This window comes from Schistosoma haematobium, chromosome 1 (assembly GCF_000699445.3).
Source record: "Schistosoma haematobium chromosome 1, whole genome shotgun sequence".
Lineage (NCBI taxonomy): Eukaryota > Metazoa > Platyhelminthes > Trematoda > Strigeidida > Schistosomatidae > Schistosoma > Schistosoma haematobium.
The window spans coordinates 44885009-44905262 of record NC_067196.1 but is presented as its reverse complement, the minus strand read 5'-3'; the positions used below and the strand labels follow the sequence as shown (position 1 = coordinate 44905262).

Genomic DNA, 20254 nt, shown 5'->3' with positions numbered 1-20254 from the left:
TCGGGACAGTCGGTGGTTGGGCATACGTAACACGTGTCTCAGCTATCTCAACCGATGAAGTTTCACTACTTCATCAATTGATTTGCCATCCTTACATAGTACCCGTTTCCTAATAACTGTATTACTTACTCGGTGGTCCCAGGATACACGAGCAATATTTCGAAGACACCTATGATCAAATACTAGTAACCTACGAATATCCTCTACTCACAGCAGCCATGTTTCACTGCCATAAAGTAGGATGAAACGAACTGCTGCGCAGTAAACCTGTCCTTCGATTGGTAGATAGATATCTCGCCTACGCCATAAACGTATTAACTTCTCAACTAGGTTTAATAAATTGATAAACGACGATAAATAAGAGCGTGAATGATATGCATCTTCCGACACAAATTTGTATCTGGCCGCATTTTCGTTAATTGTATAGAAGGTCATAAATTTATTTTGTAAGGGAAAGCTAGTAATACTCTATGTGCCTCAAAGTTGAAAAAAATATTACTTCCAGTAATCACATCTAGTTGTAGTACTTAAATAACGGTGAGGGATGTAAAGCGCATTTAAAGCTTATGTTAAATTCATTGCATTTTAAATGTAGTAGGAGTAAAAAATATTTTATGCATTAGAAATATTAATCAGAGTTGTTGGTAACAATATAAAATAAACCATAATGAAGACAACTTGCGGAAAAGAATGTGTGGTGTTTAGATTCTATTCGATTGTACCGGAGGAGGTCAATTACATTAAATAATCAAGCTATACGTAATAATTACCCATATCACTGAGCCTCAAATTTCTTACTCATGTGTTAGTAACTGTAGTTTAGATTTTTTATTTGTTTTATACTACTAGTGAGTAGTTCGAAATATATTACAAACGTAATATCCTTCGAAGCTTCAAATGCACGGCTTGTTTTAAGGCTTCGCCTACACATGAATGTTTTTGCATAATAACGAAGTAAAGATTTGAATCAGGAAGTTTTTGCACATAGTAACACAATGACTACAAGTCGTTTTGCAGATTGCAAATCATGCATTGGTAATTGATTTGAGGAATTCTTTTCACTGAATGATCTTTGAACAGCTGAGGAGTACAAACTATTAATGTTGAAAACATTTAAGCAGGAATCTTAATTATATTAAATCTTTGTCTCTTACCACAAAATATACTTGTGATATTATTTTGGTGCATAAAAGAAAACACGTGATTACCATGAATACTACCACCGGGATTGTATTGAAGACTGTCTAACTCTACTAAGTAGATCATCAGACGTTTATAGCCTTTTCGTATCTCCGAGATTGTAATCTGTACGAAAGCTTCAATCTTCACTGTAACATACCCAGTGTTTATTAACGCTGTCCTAAGTCTAACTTTTGTAAACCTTTAGTGACAACAAGCTCTACCCTTATGTAAGATAATAGTCTAAATTTTTATAGTGGTGACCACATTACGACCCACAGTATAACGGGAGTGTGAAAAATCTAGTAACTTAGCTAGATCCCCATAAGATAAGAAATTTAGGGACTCAATGTCTAGTAGGAATTTAGTTTGCACAATTTATTTATATCCGTATGCAAAGAAATGAATGACAAAATCAGCAGTTATATAAAATGACGATTCATAATCCAAGTTCTTGCATTGTCTGAATAATAGATATCTTCCATTATCTGACCTTATATGCGTATCACCGTTACTTACTATGGGTAAAAGTAAACTGGTATGACTTTCTACGACTTAGCTCATTTTTTTATAGTTTGAGTGATTTTGTGAAATTTACCAAATAACTGAAACAGTAAAATGGTCAGAAATACCATTAGTTATCTATGTATTCGTTATTAAAGCCGAAAATGTATTGATCAGAAAATTTCACAAAAAAGAACTCCATTCACTTACATTTGTAAATGTAGCTAAGGTATACAAAACCTAAAAAGTTGAACCATGTTTAGCTTATTATTATTGATATCATACTTCCACACAAATTAAATTGGTCTATATGTATTGACCTGAATAATGACGGTTTATATGAGTCAGCTTTAACAAAAGACAAAAAAATATAAATACAGAAAAATCTATTTTACTTATGCAAATGACCTTTGACCTGTTTATAATTAGAGCGCAATTGTCAGAAAACCATTGATATTAGTCTAGATCTCTACATGAAGGATAAGAATTACAATTACAATGAAAATCAATGTAGTATTTTATTGATCTGACTTTGCTATGTTATGAAATTATCAGAAAATAGGAAATCAGTAGACTGTAATTTAAGTAATTCAGCTTTTGTATGATCCAACTAAACCAAATGAACAAAAAAAGTAGATTATTCAATATTGAGCATCCACAAAATCGCACACGGCCTTGCGCATGAACACTCAGACTCTAGACCATTAATTTGGCATGTAATGTTGTTAATAGCTAACTTCAATCCACAAATGACATTGCGCGACCATTCCCCATTGTCTTCGATGGGTTACTGCCTCAGACTCGACACAGTTTAGTTTCAAAGGGGTAAATTCCCGCGCGCAAGGTCTTGGATGAGCTCTGCTAAGGAGTTCATTACTAGGATGAAACTTCCAGCCAATCGTTTCAGGCTTTCAAATGAGATCTAACTCGAATCGGTTCATGATTTTGATAAATACAGCAATCTCCACAACCCTTTACTGATAAAAAAGATAATGGAATCAAGTAATCAATTGGAGGTTCATGTATTGTACTTTTAACCCACATTTTAAACATTCATATATTAAAGACCTGGAAACTATATCAGAACAAGCTGCCAGTGGATATATGAAAAAAACTTTGTGGTAAAACCAAAACACCTGACGAGAAATTTAGTAGACCGGAGCAATCAGTCGGAAGAAAAGGAATATACTCACTAACGATCGACAGCAGAGGAACAAGCCGGTAAAGCATGATAAAAGACTTTGACATAGCTGAGAACCAAAAATATTTGCCAAACACGGTTGAAAAACACTATTTACAAAACAAAAAGACAAATTAGAGATTCGTCGAGAGGTTTACTAGTCGGAAGGTACAATCTGATTAAGGATGAAATTAAGAAACATTTATTTTGGTTATTAATGTTTTAAAATGACAGTAAAATAGTCACTGCTCCATTTTCTAATCCAGATCTAATAATGTAAACTGCCTCAATAATTCAAATATGCCTCAAGTAAATGAAAAGGGTAATCCCTAGAATTCGACTCAGGGATATTTGTTGGGCCGATACGCGCCAACTTAACAAAGATATCTGTCACTCCACTAACCACATCTCCGTTTTTCCAATCCAGTATCAGTTCAGGTAAATAATTAGCGGTATAGAAGCTACTGGATTATTAACCGTGAATCATGTCTTAACCAAGATCGTGAGAAATCCTTTGAAGACAATGCTTATCAAATATGATAGGTAACTGGATAATCTCAGATCAGAGGAGTAAGATTTTACAACAGCAGCGTGGAACAACTTACACAGATGCACTATGTACCTGACCTTTTACAGCCAAATTAACACATTCAGATGAAACTCGAATCATGTCACAGTTGCACAATGGATCATAATTGAATGGGATGGATCATGGAGATTTCCTAAGTTTGAATATGGTTTAATTTTAGATACTTCGGTAACGTGAAGACTGAAAAACCTAAAGATTACTAGTTCGGTCTCGTATAAAATCGGAGACACTGTAAAAAATCAGTGTGGTGATACTTCAGGTTCCAAGACAGTAAACTTATATTTCAGAATAGTATTTAGGACATTTTTGATTTATTTTTAACATACAACCGATGGGAAATGTTTTACTATTTCTCTGCTATCTCTTTAGTTCACGCTGAAGGCATAATTTAAAAATACTACAATATATAGAAATGTTTTTATCTTAGCTCATAGTAAATGTGAATATTGGTTCTGGTGCTATATACGGTAGACTGATGGATCAATATTGTCATGATAGTACATTTAATATAATACGCACACTCTTACTCGGATTATTTTTGCAATACATGAACCTTCGAGTGAAGATTGTAAATATCATCTCAATTTAAAAATATATGAGCAGTAAAGTAACTTAGGGTAGAAGACTTTTTGATTGAATACTCTTTACTTTAGTTACTGAGTTTCAGATTCAAGCCACACCCATCTTTCTTCAGTCTTATCTACTAGATAACCCTCACGTTGGAAATATAGTTTGACAGAGTAAAACGTAGATCGGCACCTGGTTCCAGTTGCATTTAAATACTTAGTCGATCTTATGGTATATAGGAATATCAGAATTACTCCATTGAACACATTTCCACATTATGTGTTGGTAAAATTGAGTACAACCTAAGGTAAAATTAGTCCGAAAATGGTTTATCAATGTTGACAGTGATTATAATTTATTACTTATAATATGCCTCCCAAAATAAAAGCATTATTGGACGCCAGTCACCATGTAAAAATGTGACTAAACCTTGAACCATGTTTAGTATGTAATGAGTGTTGAGTACCTGAATTAAATTATGTGGAGCCGGACCCAATCTTATGACTCACAAATTTTAGTTCGATTCTTTCAAATATGTCAAGTAACAACAATTAGAGTAAACACCTAGATAAAATGTATTTCCGCAATCTACTATCTTGTGTTTCAATACGCATATAAATCTAAGTACATAGCTTTCTGCTGACAATTATCAAGGGACAAATGATAAGTCTTGAATCATTTCACTAAAAATCATTCTATCTATAGATACTGAATATAAAAATTATTTTATCTTGTATTCATTAGTAATGATATGGATAACAAACAACGGAAATAACACGAACAAAATCTAATCTTCAATTTCATTTTGTTTGGTGACTCAAGTGGACAGGTTTGTTATATGCCCGTTGACTGACTCATACATAAAAAAAAACAGAACGGAAAAAATGACCTTACAATTTCGATCACAGCTGTTAGTATTTAAAGTTGAAGAAAAAAATAAGATCTACTTACTGCAGTGATTCTTTCCGTATGTGAAACTTATAAATATTACTGATAATAATCTAAACAGCGTGTAGATACACTAAGGTTTCATATGCAGGTTCATTAACCAAGCTAATGAATATTTAACTCTTAGTCGCTCAAGATGGCGTAAAACTAATTTGCTCATCCCAGTAACTCCATATCTAGCAGAGTAATGAAAATGCTTTGTAGATAAGTCAACTGATAAAAGACGGGATGCATAATGTATGAGAAACTACAAATAAGAGTGAACAAACTCTACAGAGCAATATGAGCTACTAATGTTGTGTAGACTGCTAACAATACCCAGCTACCAAAAATGTGGTATTCAGAAGTTGAACAAAAATTTACAGTACAGCGATCAGAAGTTGTGTCCAAACGTCGGAACTACAGCCACAAGAAAGAAAGGTGGCGTCTGGACTGGTGTATTGATACGAGGTTTATGATTTCATTAACTTCGAATCCAGGATACTCTCTATTATTATTTATTTATTTCACATTTTTTCATAATTTTCATTTTATTAATATGGTCATTAATTTCATTTGGATTCATTATTTATGAGGCTAACCAGAGCTGAATTCCTTTAAATCGAGTCATAGTTTTGCTAATGTTTTTTTAGAAAACACTAAGTACGAGATTATATTGGTCCTATAACTCAAATTTAAACGTCGTATTCACTGTAGAACAGGGAGTTTTGTATACGCTTAATGAATAAATTTTTCTATTTTTTAACTGACAGTTGAAACGGAAACCAGTCACCGATAGATTTTTAACACTGTAACGAAAAGATGGGGTTTAATAAGAAGTTTGATTCTAGTCCGACTTTTCGGACTGAGATAAAAACATGAGTCATACTAATTCAGTAAATATTAGTACAAAGTTGAACACAAGATAAATCATAGATCATGTACGTATGTAAGCCCACTCAGTATTTATTGAAAAAATTGGCATGTTTATACAGTGCAGAAATGATCTCAAGGTTATGCAGCGTATATTTGACCTAAATATGGACAAGCAAAATAATTCAACCAATTACTCAATGTCTAGACAGTACCATCTCTGAATTAATGACTCAACACGAAATTGTTGAACATCAGGTATTTGCAATGGGATTGATGTCTGTTTTTTAAACAATCGAGATCAATGATAGTTAAATGAAAATGAACAGATGAAACAAGAAAGAATAAATTAAATTTATTATTTGAAAAGTTTGTTTTCATAATAAGGCATTATGACATAGTATGTGTAGTGAAATTAACAATAATAAGATCATCACTAATATCATTATACCACAGTCAGTATCATCAAAACAGTAATGGAGCTAACAACAGAAAGAAAAATATCAACAATAATAATAGACATTCCATGCTTCAAAAGATACAAGTAAATAAAAAAAGTATCTTGGAACAATTGTTTGATAGTGCTTGAAAATAAACATCACAATTTGTAAACAATTATGTGGGATTGTACCAGTTCTTTATCTCCTAATAAACAATGGCACTGAAACCTAAGTATTAAAGACACTAAATGAAAAGAGTACAGACCCAAGAAAGAAGTAGTGTTGTTTATTAACAAGGATGATACAACTACCAATGTTACCAACATTTCCTCTTTCTTGGGGCTGTACTCTTTTCATTTAGTGTCTTCAATACTTAGGTTACAGTGCTATTGTCTATTAGGAGATAAAGAACTAGTACAATCCCACATAATTGTTTACAAATTGTGATGTTTATTTTCAAGCACTATCAAACAATTGTTCCAAGATACTTTTTTTATTTACTTGTATCTTTTGAAGCATGGGATGCTTATTATTATTGTTGATATTGTTTTTACTGTTGCTATTACCATTACTGTTGATACTGCTATTATTACTATTATTAATCCCATTACTAACAACCTCAGCGGTGATTTGTGAAGAAGATAACGTTTGCAGATCTTTAAGGGCTAATAAATATTTTATATGCATTTCAAGTATAAATGTTTGATTCAATATTGAACTATTTCGTAAATGACTGCAGAATAAACTTGCAATTCGATAAGGACACATGGATCGAAGAGCTTTTAATCCACAAGCTAAACATGCTAAATCAAAAGTCACTGTGGGCGGTTCACCTTCTGATGGAAGAATAGAAGCCTGAGTTCCATCTTTTAATAAATTAGCAACACAATTCGACTGATCCGTTTTACTACTATTATTATTACTATTGTTCATGCATCTTGAAGCACGGATGACATTTAAACCCAAGGTAGGCAAAGTATCCGGTTCATCAACTGTTTTTAAAAAAGTAAAGAAAGAATGAAAGGCAAAGTAAAACTTCAAAAAAGTACATATTACTAGACAGTAGTAAAAACTAACAAATAAAACATTCCATAGTAACTGTTCTGTTATTGTTTTAAAATACTTGATGGTGTTCAACCCAAAGTTTCTCCAAGTGCAAGAATATCACAACCAAATCATAATGTTGTAATACCATTTGGAATGATTTGCTTCATGAAATATAGCATTTGTTCAGTGTGTTCAGTAGCTTAGTGTTGACTGATGCCCTAAGAATTAAAGCATGACACTTTCAACTACAGAATCATAGGTTCGAATCCCGTTTTCGCAACTAGTTTGAGTGATCAGGCAGTATAATTGGCTTGTACACACACAAAGAGTACATAAATCAGTCATTCTTAAATGGGTTATATTAACTCTTTAAAAATATTGTCAAGCATTGAAACTTGCTAAGTTATCCGTCTTATTGTCGTTCTACGCCGATGTTTGAATGATTTCGTAATTCACGTGAGGTATTGCTTTCTTAAGGAATATATATATCAGTACATTTCAATAAATCCAAAATCAAAGCAGCAATTAAAATATCAGTCAATGAAAGTCGACAAACGGATAAATAACAAATACTTATCTAGACATTAAGATCATGGTTATTTAAATATCACGTTAAAACACGAATTCCAAGCCTTAATTTGCATTTGAAAATTTCAAACTACACTTTCAGAAAAAGATTAAAATCGGAATACGGAAATAATCTAGGAACATCTTGTCCATGTACATCTATTCAAAAGGGATTTTAAAAAAGAAAGCCTTTTATGGTATGCATGTCTGTGTGACGGATGCATTTCTATTTCTGAAACCGAAGTAAAATGCACAAAGGAATATTTTTATGAAGTGGTAAATAGATGATTGCAACTTGTACGGAAAGATGTTCAGAATTGGCGAGAAATCATACCACAAAAAGAAGTAACTACATATAAGCTAGCGAACCTTGCCATTCGCTACGTACTGATAAATTTCTATCTGAAAAGTATTTTTATCGTATATTAGGCACGTTGTGCTGGATTTCAGTATCGAGCGACAATGATGAATTGGTCGAGAAAGTTGTGAGAACCGTTAAAGATCAAAGTTAATGAAGCTCATTTCGAGTAATACAAAGCCACCGATCAATCCAATATGATATATCTACTAGAGTATAGGTAGGTTAGGAAAAATCATATGATCAGCTGAAAAAGTAAAAGCTGCTTAGACGATATTATAAGTCTTCTTACGCTTTTCTTATCATGAGTCAGGTCTACAATAAATTCATTTCAACCAATAAAACGTACACCAATATAATAGTACAACTCAACTGACTAAATGTTTTAAGTACAGGTAACTCAACAAAAACTACGAGGAATCTGGTACAAAAATGATACTCTTTATTAAAGACATTCGGAACATACCAGTCAGAAGAACTACGTGACGCAATAAATAAAACTCCTGAGCACTCAAACCAGCTTGACGTATTTCTGACAAAAATTGAAGGAGTTCATTAGAAAACTTCCGATCTGGCCTCCTATTTTTCGTTTCTCCATGTTTTTGTATATCTAGAAGCAGAGACCATGGGATTTCCAAGTTCATAGGATCCTGGTATTGATGGTTTTCTTCGTATGGTGATTTATCTTCAACAACAACAACATCCAAAGAATTCTCAACCATACTTAAGGCTAACAGTTTTTGCCAGCATTGTGCAAGTAATGATAACCAAGGAAAAGCAACATTCTTGTCATTCAAATGATGTTCTTGTTTAGATAAATCATTAAGAGTCCATAATTTAGGTTTCAAAGTAGAAACAAGAGGCGTAGATAGGGCCACAAACTCAGTAATCTGCCGTAACCACTCGGTAATTCGTGCTTGCACCGGACGAGCAGTTTTCTTAGCTAACTGTACATAAGGAAAATTTCCATTCTGAATATTATTAACACCGGGAGTAATAGTAGGTAAAGAAAATGTATTTGTTATTAATGATATGGGTACAGAGTGGCCAGTGAGATCAATTGGCTCATCAGATCCTGAATCATTTGACAGTGAAGAGGTATGAGGAGATTTTTGCAGGCCAGCTGAACTATATCCTGAACTCTGAGAAGTGATAGTGGGAGAGGGAGCCAACATTCTGGAATAAACTGGAAAAATTTGGGGTGGAACACGGGGACTAGATACACCGGATGAGGATAAACTAGATTTTTGAGGTAAGATAGCGCTTAAACTGTGAGAACGAATGTCTATATGTGAAACATTCATAGCATTTTCATGTGACTTTGACAGTGCTCGATGATATAATGTATATTTTGGTTTTGAAAAGACCGAATCTGGTGTTGATCCTTCCATTTGACGACGATGCTGTAAACGTGCTTTGAGGCTAGGATAAAAATCAGAAGCGGCACCAAAAGATGAAGCATGAGGTCGAGTATATGGGCGGTTATTAGAAAGTTTGCAACCAAGAGAGTTTGCTCGATGACGAAAATTAGAATAAACTGTAGAACTTTTAACTGAGCTAGGATAAATGTTTGTATCTGCATTATGAGAATCCATGAACACTGTTGAGTCAGAAAGTGGCTTATCTGTTCGTACATCACTCATATTTCCATTAGTTTCCATTAATGACTGACCGGGAGAAATAGAGACCGAAGTTTTAGACGTAGAATTTTGTGATGAAGTTTCTTTGGAAATGAGCAAATTATATAATAATCCCTGATGTACCTGCTTAGAAGGATGAATGCTGTTAACATTTACCGGGTTCAATGAAGCAGATGGATAAGGGTTAATTTCTGAATTTCTCGACGGAATAAATTTCGTAGGAAAAGACAATGGACTAGGTATAGAAGAATCACCTGAAGAACTCAAGCGAATTCTTGATAACTTTTCACTTCCTTCAAACACCGGTTGATTACTTAAAGTAGCATCGGGGATGTGTGGTGAAGATAATGATCTGTTATCTTCTGGAGATTGTTCTTCTGAAAACTTATGAAAATTTTGCTTGCATTCAGCAGTTTCATTTTCAGAAGCATTTGACAACGCCATATGAGACTCTTCACTTGTTACAAGAGCTTCTGCAATCCTAAAAACAAAAAAATATGTTTATATCAATATTCGTCAAGATTAGAACGAATAGTTTGAAAGAAATTGGGAGCCGAGTATAGGGAAGTCATTATAAATTTCTTTGGTGATTTTGATTTTGATTATTACCCTGAAGAAGTCCAGACAAGTTAGCTGGGCGAAACGTTGGAATTATTTAAATGTTAATCGCTGAGATCATTTCAAATACAATTCTCACATATAAAATCAAATATGTTATTGTAATTTATATCAAAACCTTTTAAGACTAAAAAAATAATGTGGTCTGTCATGAAGAAAAATTTGTCACTAAAATCGACCAATCATCAGCACAAACTTCAGAGAACAAAACTACACCAAAATCGATCAATAAAAATGGTGTCAAACACTGATCATTATTTTTAGGGTATACAATCATACTAATTCGTGTTTTAGGTTTCAAACGTTTCATCGGGGTCCAAAAGACATTTGCACTATTGATGAATAGGACAATAATTCAAAGAAAAACTCAAACAAAAATGATAAAGTTATTTCAAGATGGTCAGTAGACTATTAGGTAATATTTTGGTATCCATTACGGGTTTGAATATTTGTAACGCATACAATCACATTCAGTTATCCACAATAAGTCGGTATTAGAATCTAACAACTTTGGTGAAAGAACTGACAGTACATTCTCCAAACAACTTTTAAGTTCGGTGGTTGAGATTATGAGTCAGTTGAAGCTAGACCACCATGGAAAACTTAGAAGCACTAGACAGCCGTTTGCTGACTCGTGATCTCAACCATTGAAATTACCCTAATATCCACAAAACCCCTTCTGATAATGATCAACATATGCTCACTAGTGACTGGCTTCAAGAGGTATATCCTGGAGTTCTAGTGAGAAGCAGTGACCAGTGGAGTTCAACCAGGTCTGTTTTGATAGTAACTCACTGATGACAATGGTGGATGTGTCGCTCAATTTTGTGGATCAGTTGAAGTTAGACATTACCACTGTTGAATGCTAGCTCAGTGGTCTAGTGCTTAAGCGCTCGCGCGCGAGACTGATAGGTCCTGGGGTCAAATCTCGCGGGAGGCGAGATCGTGGATGTGCACTGTTGAGGAGTCCCACAATAGGACGAAACGGCCGTCCAGTGCTTCCAGGTTTTCCAAGGTGGTCTAGCTTCAACTGACTTACGATCTCAATCATTGAAATTACTATGATATCCACAAAGCCCCTTCTGGTATTATCTTTTAATTTGCCTAACAAGAAGAACAAATTATGAAGTCAAAAATAGATTAAGCTAATTTACCATGAGGTTCATTTTTTAAAAAAATGTCAAGTCTCATAGTTAAAAAACATAGTAAAAGGATAATCAGGAATGTCTGTTTATTGTATGCAAACTACAAATTAATCGGTTAGGAATTTGATTCAATCAGTAAATATTTATCCAAATATGGGAGAAAGCTAACTAGTAAATTTAGTTGTAACCATATTCAACTTATCCATGAGAACAAAGTTAATATATATCATGTTTAGCTCTTTGTAACTTCATTATTACAACCGAAATAGACTATAGGTCACCAGAAAATAATGTAATCAGCATCTAGTAGGAAACTCCCGTATAATTACTAACCAGGTTGCTGTGGTAATTTTCACTCAATGTGATTCTCCCAAAATCCAGATAAAATATACTTCGCAATCGTTTTCCAATTTAATCTAGCTGATTGTAAAGATCATTAGGTTTTCTTAAACCTTGAGTCGTGAGAAAGTAAACCCTGATATTACTAGGCTTTAATTAAGCGGTTAAAGGGACTGTCCGCACATAACAACTACACAACAAGAGTACAGCCATGGGTCTCCAATTTGATTATGAGTGTCTAAAATGATAGAGGAAGACTAAGCGAAAGCCATGCGCGATTACTTTGGGACGGTCTTTATTTATGAGCCTGAACTTGACGAAAGACTAGGGCCAGAATCAATATTACTAAGTCGATTACTCGCTGTAGACTTTAATCACTAAGATGTCCCAAGGATAATAGACTCTCTAAATACGGAGAAACTAACAGGAGTGAATGAGATACGCCCTAAAATTATGAGATTCATTGCGACATATATTGCTACACTGTTCACTAGGATATTCAGTGTCATTCACCCAGAGTTACATGTGGAATGGAAGGGTACAACTAACACTCCATTTCACAAGGCATAATAAAGACAATTTCTCTTGAAGTGCAGACTCATCAGCCTCACCAGTGTCGTGGTTAAAATATCACAAGGAATGAACGAAAAGATAATTACTTAGGTGAAAACCAACACACTTGTTACACAATGAATGAAATGGCCTCAACAAAGGAACACCACATACGACTAAACTAATAGTAAGACAGAGATGGACGGAGTTATTTGATGATAGAAAATAAATAAGTCATGTTTACGTTAACTTCATTACATCATTTAATAAGGCACCACATAATAGACTTCTAATAAAACTTGGGAAACTCAAGAATTAGTGCAGCTCTGATAAATCGGATTAAGGTCTTCCTAGTGGTTCGTCGACTACAAGAATAAGACACAAATGTTTTTCATAGAAACCAATACTTAGTGGAGTGGCTCAAGGCTTCCTACTAGGTATTTAACTTTTTATACTCCATGCGAATGAACTCCCAAGTATAATTAAGTTTCTAAAGCTACTTTGAGCTGATGGCATCGAAATCTGGAAAGAATTAAGGAAGGGTGGAAGTGCATGTGGACTCCAGGTCGAACGAAATGCTCTAGTTAGCTGATCAAAATTATGGTCAGTGCGTACCAATACGACCAAGTGTCAACACAAAGTAGTAAATAACTCAGTTCCTGAATCATATAGAAATCATTTTTCCAAACAACACTTCAAAATTTTCAAATTTTATTTCACTGACTTAATATCAGAGTGCTAACAAAAATTTATTGAATCACAATCATAGACCGATCTAAATTACCATACCATTGGAGACTTGGAAGCAGTGGATGGATTGGTTCATGATTTTAATGAAATTCTACAGTTTACTAGTTGAATAACGGAATACAAAGACCGTAAGCGACCATTCCTTTTATATGAGAGCGAATATCAACAACCAACTTATCAAAAATTTTCAAATCAACGACCTTATGGTTAAAAGCTGGGTACACTGACCACTACGCCGCTACATCCAAGAATACCAACGTCGAAAATTTTTCAATAATTATCAAGTTGCACTTTTTAACAAAAAAGATTGTGTGCAAAAGAACAACAATCAATTTTATTAAAGTACAAAGATAAAAATAAAATAGTTATATAATTGACTTAAATTCAATACACAAACCAAATAATCAGAATTTTAATTAGTGTCAAATAAAATTAATTGGAATAATTGCAATTGCTAGCAGTCATTTATTCTGAAATTTCGATGTTTGATTAATATTAGTGATAGAGAAATTATAACTTCCAAAATACGGGTAAACAATGAGTACAATCTGATAAATTATAACCTTGGAATTATGTGTAACAAAACGAAAGTATGACAATCTATAATGTATAAGGTTTATTTAACCTTCAAAATAACTCAAAAATTCGTAATTTCGAATAAATTGAGCATTGGGTTGATTGTTATAAATAAAAATAATATATTTGTAATATCCCAATGAGTAGAAAATTGGATTTTCTACTCATTGGGATATTACAAATATATTATTTTTATTTATCAAAAATTCGTAGTTGACTTTTTTATCAATCTGAAAAATCATCGCGTAAAATACAACCATCATGAATGATTTACAAGAATTTTAAAGAAATATAGTGCTTGTATCAAGATTAGTACACATATTTGTGTGCTGTTGACCAAGTGAAGCCCAGATGGTTAGAGGCATATCTATGTAAATACCATGGACTTCACAAGACAGTTGAAGATTCTGATCAATATATCAATAATAAGTGTCAGAAACTTGACTACTTAATTTAATTATCAGTCAGTCAGTAACAAGGTAGAACTTCTTACTTACGTACATCAGTTCGAGTTGCCATACCACATTAGCACAGAGATGCAATTATCGATTCAAATGCTGTAGTGGCAAACCTAGTAAGAGTATAAGCAGTAATCGAAAACATTTGGCTCTGAAGATGTTACTCAAGGAGTACAATCCAGTGAAATAAATTTGGAAAGGGAAAAAAAGAGACAAGGACAATTCAGAAGATTAGAATTTGGGAGAATACAAAGAGTAGATGCACCTGCGCCATTGCATACGATTTTAAGCCATGTCATCCAAGGTCTCTAACCATAGGTTGCCATCGTCTCGCGGATCCCAACCACGTAGTCTACACCTACCAACATGTCTCAGTCCACTTGTCAGTGACTTTATGGATTTGTACCACATTCTGGTCTGGACGCCCTTAGCTTTCTTCCAACCTACGCCTACACCATAAAACATCGCACGTCGGGACAGTCGGTGGTTGGGCATACGTAACACGTGTCTCAGCTATCTCAACCGATGAAGTTTCACTACTTCATCAATTGATTTGCCATCCTTACATAGTACCCGTTTCCTAATAACTGTATTACTTACTCGGTGGTCCCAGGATACACGAGCAATATTTCGAAGACACCTATGATCAAATACTAGTAACCTACGAATATCCTCTACTCACAGCAGCCATGTTTCACTGCCATAAAGTAGGATGGAACGAACTGCTGAGCAGTAAACCTGTCCTTCGATTGGTAGACGGACATCTCGCCAACGCTATAAATGACGGGAGTTAGCAAAAGCTAGTCGAGCATTTTTTATCCGTGCTGAGATTTCGTCACACACCAAACCGAAAGAGCTGATGAGACTCCCAAGATAAGTGAAGCGGTCGGTACACTCAACTACTTCACTCCCTATCATTAGTTCGGGTGTCGATGCCACCCAAACCTGAAGTAACATTTTGCATTTCGAGGGGGAGAATTGCATCTCGAACATGCTTGCATTGTTGCTTATAGTGGTCAGAAGACTGCATTTTGTCAGCGTCTTAATTCTACCAAAATATTACCACATAAGGACAAATTAAACCCTCATGTCAATGGTTTTACCAATGATACCATACATATATCCGTAGTAAACTATGGGCTACAGACCTTTGAAGAGTTAATTAAATTCTCGACTTATATCACATATACCGTAGATATAAGGGATAGGTTAAAGTTAGTTATCCAATGATTGAAAATCGAGAATTTACAAGAAAAGTATCACAAATAATAAATGTAAAGAAATCTCCGTTGAAATTTTTATTTTTCTTAAGACCCAGAAACATGTACTACTCATGTTTAAACAAGGATTAATAATATATATCATTGCTAATTAATACGAAATTACGTAGTGCTTTAGTTATTTATAAATTAGTAAATCTATCGAATAAAAAATGGATGGGACTGAAATTTATACACTTAAATTACGGTAAATTCATTAACACTAGTAGACAGATTCCAACTGTTGTAAATAACTAGTTTTTAGGAAATTTAAAAAAGAATAGAGAAACATTTCCACCTTTATTAATTTGCTTTTTTTTCCAAACAAACTCTACATGTGATTCCAGTTTTCACTAAGTATCGTTGGTGACTTTTCCAAAGTTTGTAGAGCTTTTCTTGATTAACTATGAAGATTTTATCAAGTAAAACACTAAAATTAGGGTATAATTCTTTGATCAAGTCAAGCAATAGAACATAACTTTAATATGTACTAACCATTTATAAAACTTATGGGTAAGAACTAAAGCATATTAACAGGCTTGAGCACAATATAAATGACTACTGATGGCATAGGGGATCATAACATGAAACATTTAGTCCTATTCCATTCGTTTTGATTCAGGAAGCCGAGTCATTTCACTAATCCTCACAAATATTTGTAGTTGTCAAACAAAAGTAATTAAATAAATTTTATCATATTAGTGTCACAAAATTTTAGCGATATTTTATGAGTGAAAACTACCAATGGTGCTTTGTTGGTGAGGTTCTATTAAAAGAAGTAGTTTCAAACAGGTAGGCATTACATTTCCACTAGAAGTGTATGAATACTAATTTCACACCATTTACTTATGTTATATATTCTAATTTATATGTCAACCAGCCCTGATTAAAGTAGCGGAAACAATCTTGGTACAAAACTGTTATTCAGTTTTGGGAAAGGTGGCCAAATAAAATCAATAATAATAATAATAATAATAATAATAATAATAATAATAATAATAATAATGATAATGATAATAATAATAATGATAATAATAATGATAATAATAATAATAATAATAATAATGATGATAATAATAATAATAATAATAATAATAATGTCACTTAATCTCTGTTTCAAACCTAATTTTGAGGAAACCTAATAACTACTTCCTCCATCAACTCTAAAGGGTAGTTTTGTGAAAATCTTTGTACAAAACTGAATGTAAGACAGTTCACGTGATCTTGATTTACGTGTAAGTTGCTCTCAATTATGTGTAAACAGGCGTGAATGTTGTCTTATTATAATTTAATCGGTACTATGCCCAATTTCTAGAACCAATGAGATTCCACAGCGATGAAGGGTGAAACGAATGAAACCCATGATCCAAGACACCTACCGGTAGACTACAAACACAAATAGATTCAAAACAATTCTTCTAGTAATCTTTTCAGACTATTTCTTCAAACATTAGTTTAAAAAGGAAGAAACTCTGTAGAAGAAACCTAAAACAATACAGTAAATAAATAAGGATATGAACTATTGAAATATTCAGAATAATTACAATAATGGTGAGAAGTGAAGTTGTGTAAGAAACCAAGTAGAAACAAATTCAAAATGAGACGAATTTATGAATAATAAGCATACATGTGACCAACTTTAATTTATAACATATAGGTGAACACTTGATTTAGGTTACTTTATGCTCTCAAATTAAAAAATCCACAGTTCCCTACATATATTATGGACATATTGGCATTTTAGCTTCTCTTCGAATTTCAAAAGCAGGGTCACTAAAACAGAACGATGTTTTCTGTATATTTCATCTACCTTATAGGACAGCCAAAATACATCCTTTCGTTGCACATTTATGTAATGCAAACAATTTGAGATAAATAACTATATGCAGTCATTATTCATACGCTTCTCTTTAGCTGTATAATGAAAGTGAATCCACTGTTACATCAATTTCTCTGTAGATACTTTGAACTAAAATGCCAGCCATAGCATTTGATTCCTTAAATGATCAGCTACTTGTGCTGTAGGGCTTATAGATACAGAGACATTCACATTTTGTAACAGACGTCATAGATTAAATCCAGTTTTACTCGGTCTAGATGGACCAGAAAATTTGTTCAATACTGCGGAAAAAAATTCCCCATACAAACTGACGTGCGATGTATTTACTATCTGTTCAACGAATCGACCTAACTCATGTAAATTTCAAAGCGAAACACACTGTATGGTGATTCGAGTTTAATCTTAGTATGACAAACGTTAGTCTAAACAGGACAAAACGATGCTAGAAGCGATCAACTTATTACTGTTCAAAATAAAACCAACGAATTAATAGTCGAGTAAGACGAATATTATGCATAAATTGAATACAATGAGTGACATTATCCAGTTCAACATATATTCAAACATTTGCCAATCTACTTTAAAAAGAAATGTCTCGTAATTTATCAACACGTCAGATAGTAAACACTGTTTACTGTCATAAACACCTGTAAACAAATGAGTACAAATGACTTTAAAATTGAATTATCCTCTTTAAAGGATTTGTATAAAGATATTTTGTAATCGTACACACAGAACCTGAGCATAAATGTATGATGTATCAAGTAGCCCTACTTAATATGACCACTCTGGAAATAACAAAAAATTCAAAGGTTTAGACAGCAATAGAAATGATTTGACCATAAATTGTAAACTTTTTTACACTTAACTCAGTAGAGTGCATGAAAATTCCTATAGAATATGAAATTTAGAAGAACAAATTCATGATGATAGTTTCCGTGATAAATAAGTGTTCAAAAGCAGTACATAATCTTTTGGGAAAGTATTCAAAAATAAATTATATGATCGGACATTTACTTTCTAACTAATGGATTGTATCAAATCATGTAACAGCCTTTTAATATTGCCTCGTTAGATAAGCTGTAACAAGAGAACGAATGAAATAAGGATCATTAGATAAGAGGATGACCATTCTGGTAACCATTCTTTTCATAATGTTTACCGGAGCTTGGCAAAAACAATTGGAGAACTACAGCTATATCATCCATCTTGTACAACCCATTATAGTTATTGAATGGTTTTATGTGAAAGCTGAGCATCATTATAAATAAAATCAACGCCAAATTCAGGAAATACGGGCTGACCTTAACGCGAATACTAGAAACTAACTGAACACATCTTTCTGTATTGCAAGAACAGAAAAAACGTTGAATATATTTGTCATCAATAGAATAACCAGTAATAAAGATATCGTTCAACTTAACTGATAAAAACTAGGTCTTCAAGAATGATCTCCATGATTATTGAAAAAAGATATTCAGATCTAAACTGTTTTAAAGATGACAGTTAAGCATTCGGGAAGTCGTTTCCATAACAATACACTTCTGTCAAGTTGCGAAAAAATCAATCTCTGTACTAACATGATAACTGAGTGAAGACAACGAAGCTTGAAATTTGGTCTTCTTTTTTCTATCCAAATATCTTTTTGACAATCAAACACTAAACTGCTCAAATCATGAATAATCTCTAATAGGAGTGAATAGGTCTCTGACTCATGTCAAAGTAGTAATACTAAACAATCATTTGGCGCAGAACCAAAATCAAGAAATACAACCATCATTGATAATCTATTTGTCTATTTTTAAAGTAAGCCATCATTCTGTGAGTTAGCAGATAGTTTGTAAGGTTAACTGTCTAGAGTACTTCACAAGATTTAAACTAGTAAGTATAATGAATTGACCCCTTGTACTTGAAAAAAAGTCCGAATGTCCTCATCCTCAAATTTAGTTTGGTATGTCTTACGCTATTTAGGAAAATAAACAAACAACAGAGTTGATAAATCAATATGCTTCACTCAAAAATAATGGATCAACCATAACAAACTATTGATCAACAACGATCAAACTTATTTCTTTGCTTAAACATGTTAATAAAATTTTTTCCATGACCAAATTAACAAAATTACCATCATAGGTCAGATGGAAAAAAGTAAACATTACTATTCAACAACGGTATAGATAATCAACCAATAGTTCAAGCCCATTTGGCGCATTTTATCCGACACGGTTACGTACTATCATCCATAAGGTAGATATGACTGGGAAGTTAGTACGCCCATAAAAAAATGGATAGTATGATAAACAAAATGCGCGTTTAGTTCTGGATTGATTTAGTCACCATACAGAAAATAGTGAGATATAAGCCAACCAAAAAAGTCCATTCCAGAAATGCATAGAAAAATAAACGGTAGTGGGGACTATGCATTTAAAATATACAGGAAAATCGGACATTACTTACCGTAAAAGGAACATGCTTCTAAGATGATTTAGTTTGCAGGCGCTTCACATGACTTTTCATTAGTACACTGAATATCTACTATCTAATTCCTCGTGGTTATATTGATCCACAAACTAGGTCATTGAATAAACACTGTTTACATAGGAATGAGTTTTAAAAAACCATCATTTCAGTCAGCTGCAGTCATGGTCGATATTTGTGTCATTCCAAAAAGCAAGTGTCCAATTGCCAGGTGGACAGATGTTTAATCGCGCTTCAAATAAGATAAGGACATAAACAATATTTTTTACTGTGTGTATTTATTTGTTGAAGACATTTTTGCTTTTGCTTGCATTCTGACACCTAGGGGGAGAGATCTAACTCGAATTGTCCTTGTATCATACTGTTCG

General features: G+C 33.4%; 1 protein-coding gene across 1 annotated transcript; it reads right to left on the bottom strand.

Moving 5' to 3' along the window:
- Positions 1-5884: 5884 nt before the first annotated feature.
- Positions 5885-19879, bottom strand: MS3_00009928 (uncharacterized protein; the record flags this gene model as incomplete). Its single annotated transcript, XM_012940202.3, has 3 exons — positions 5885-7251; positions 8698-10352; positions 19866-19879. 3 exons carry the CDS (start codon positions 19877-19879, stop codon positions 6716-6718), a joined length of 2205 nt encoding a protein of 734 aa, XP_012795656.2. The 3' UTR covers positions 5885-6715.
- Positions 19880-20254: the final 375 nt, after the last annotated feature.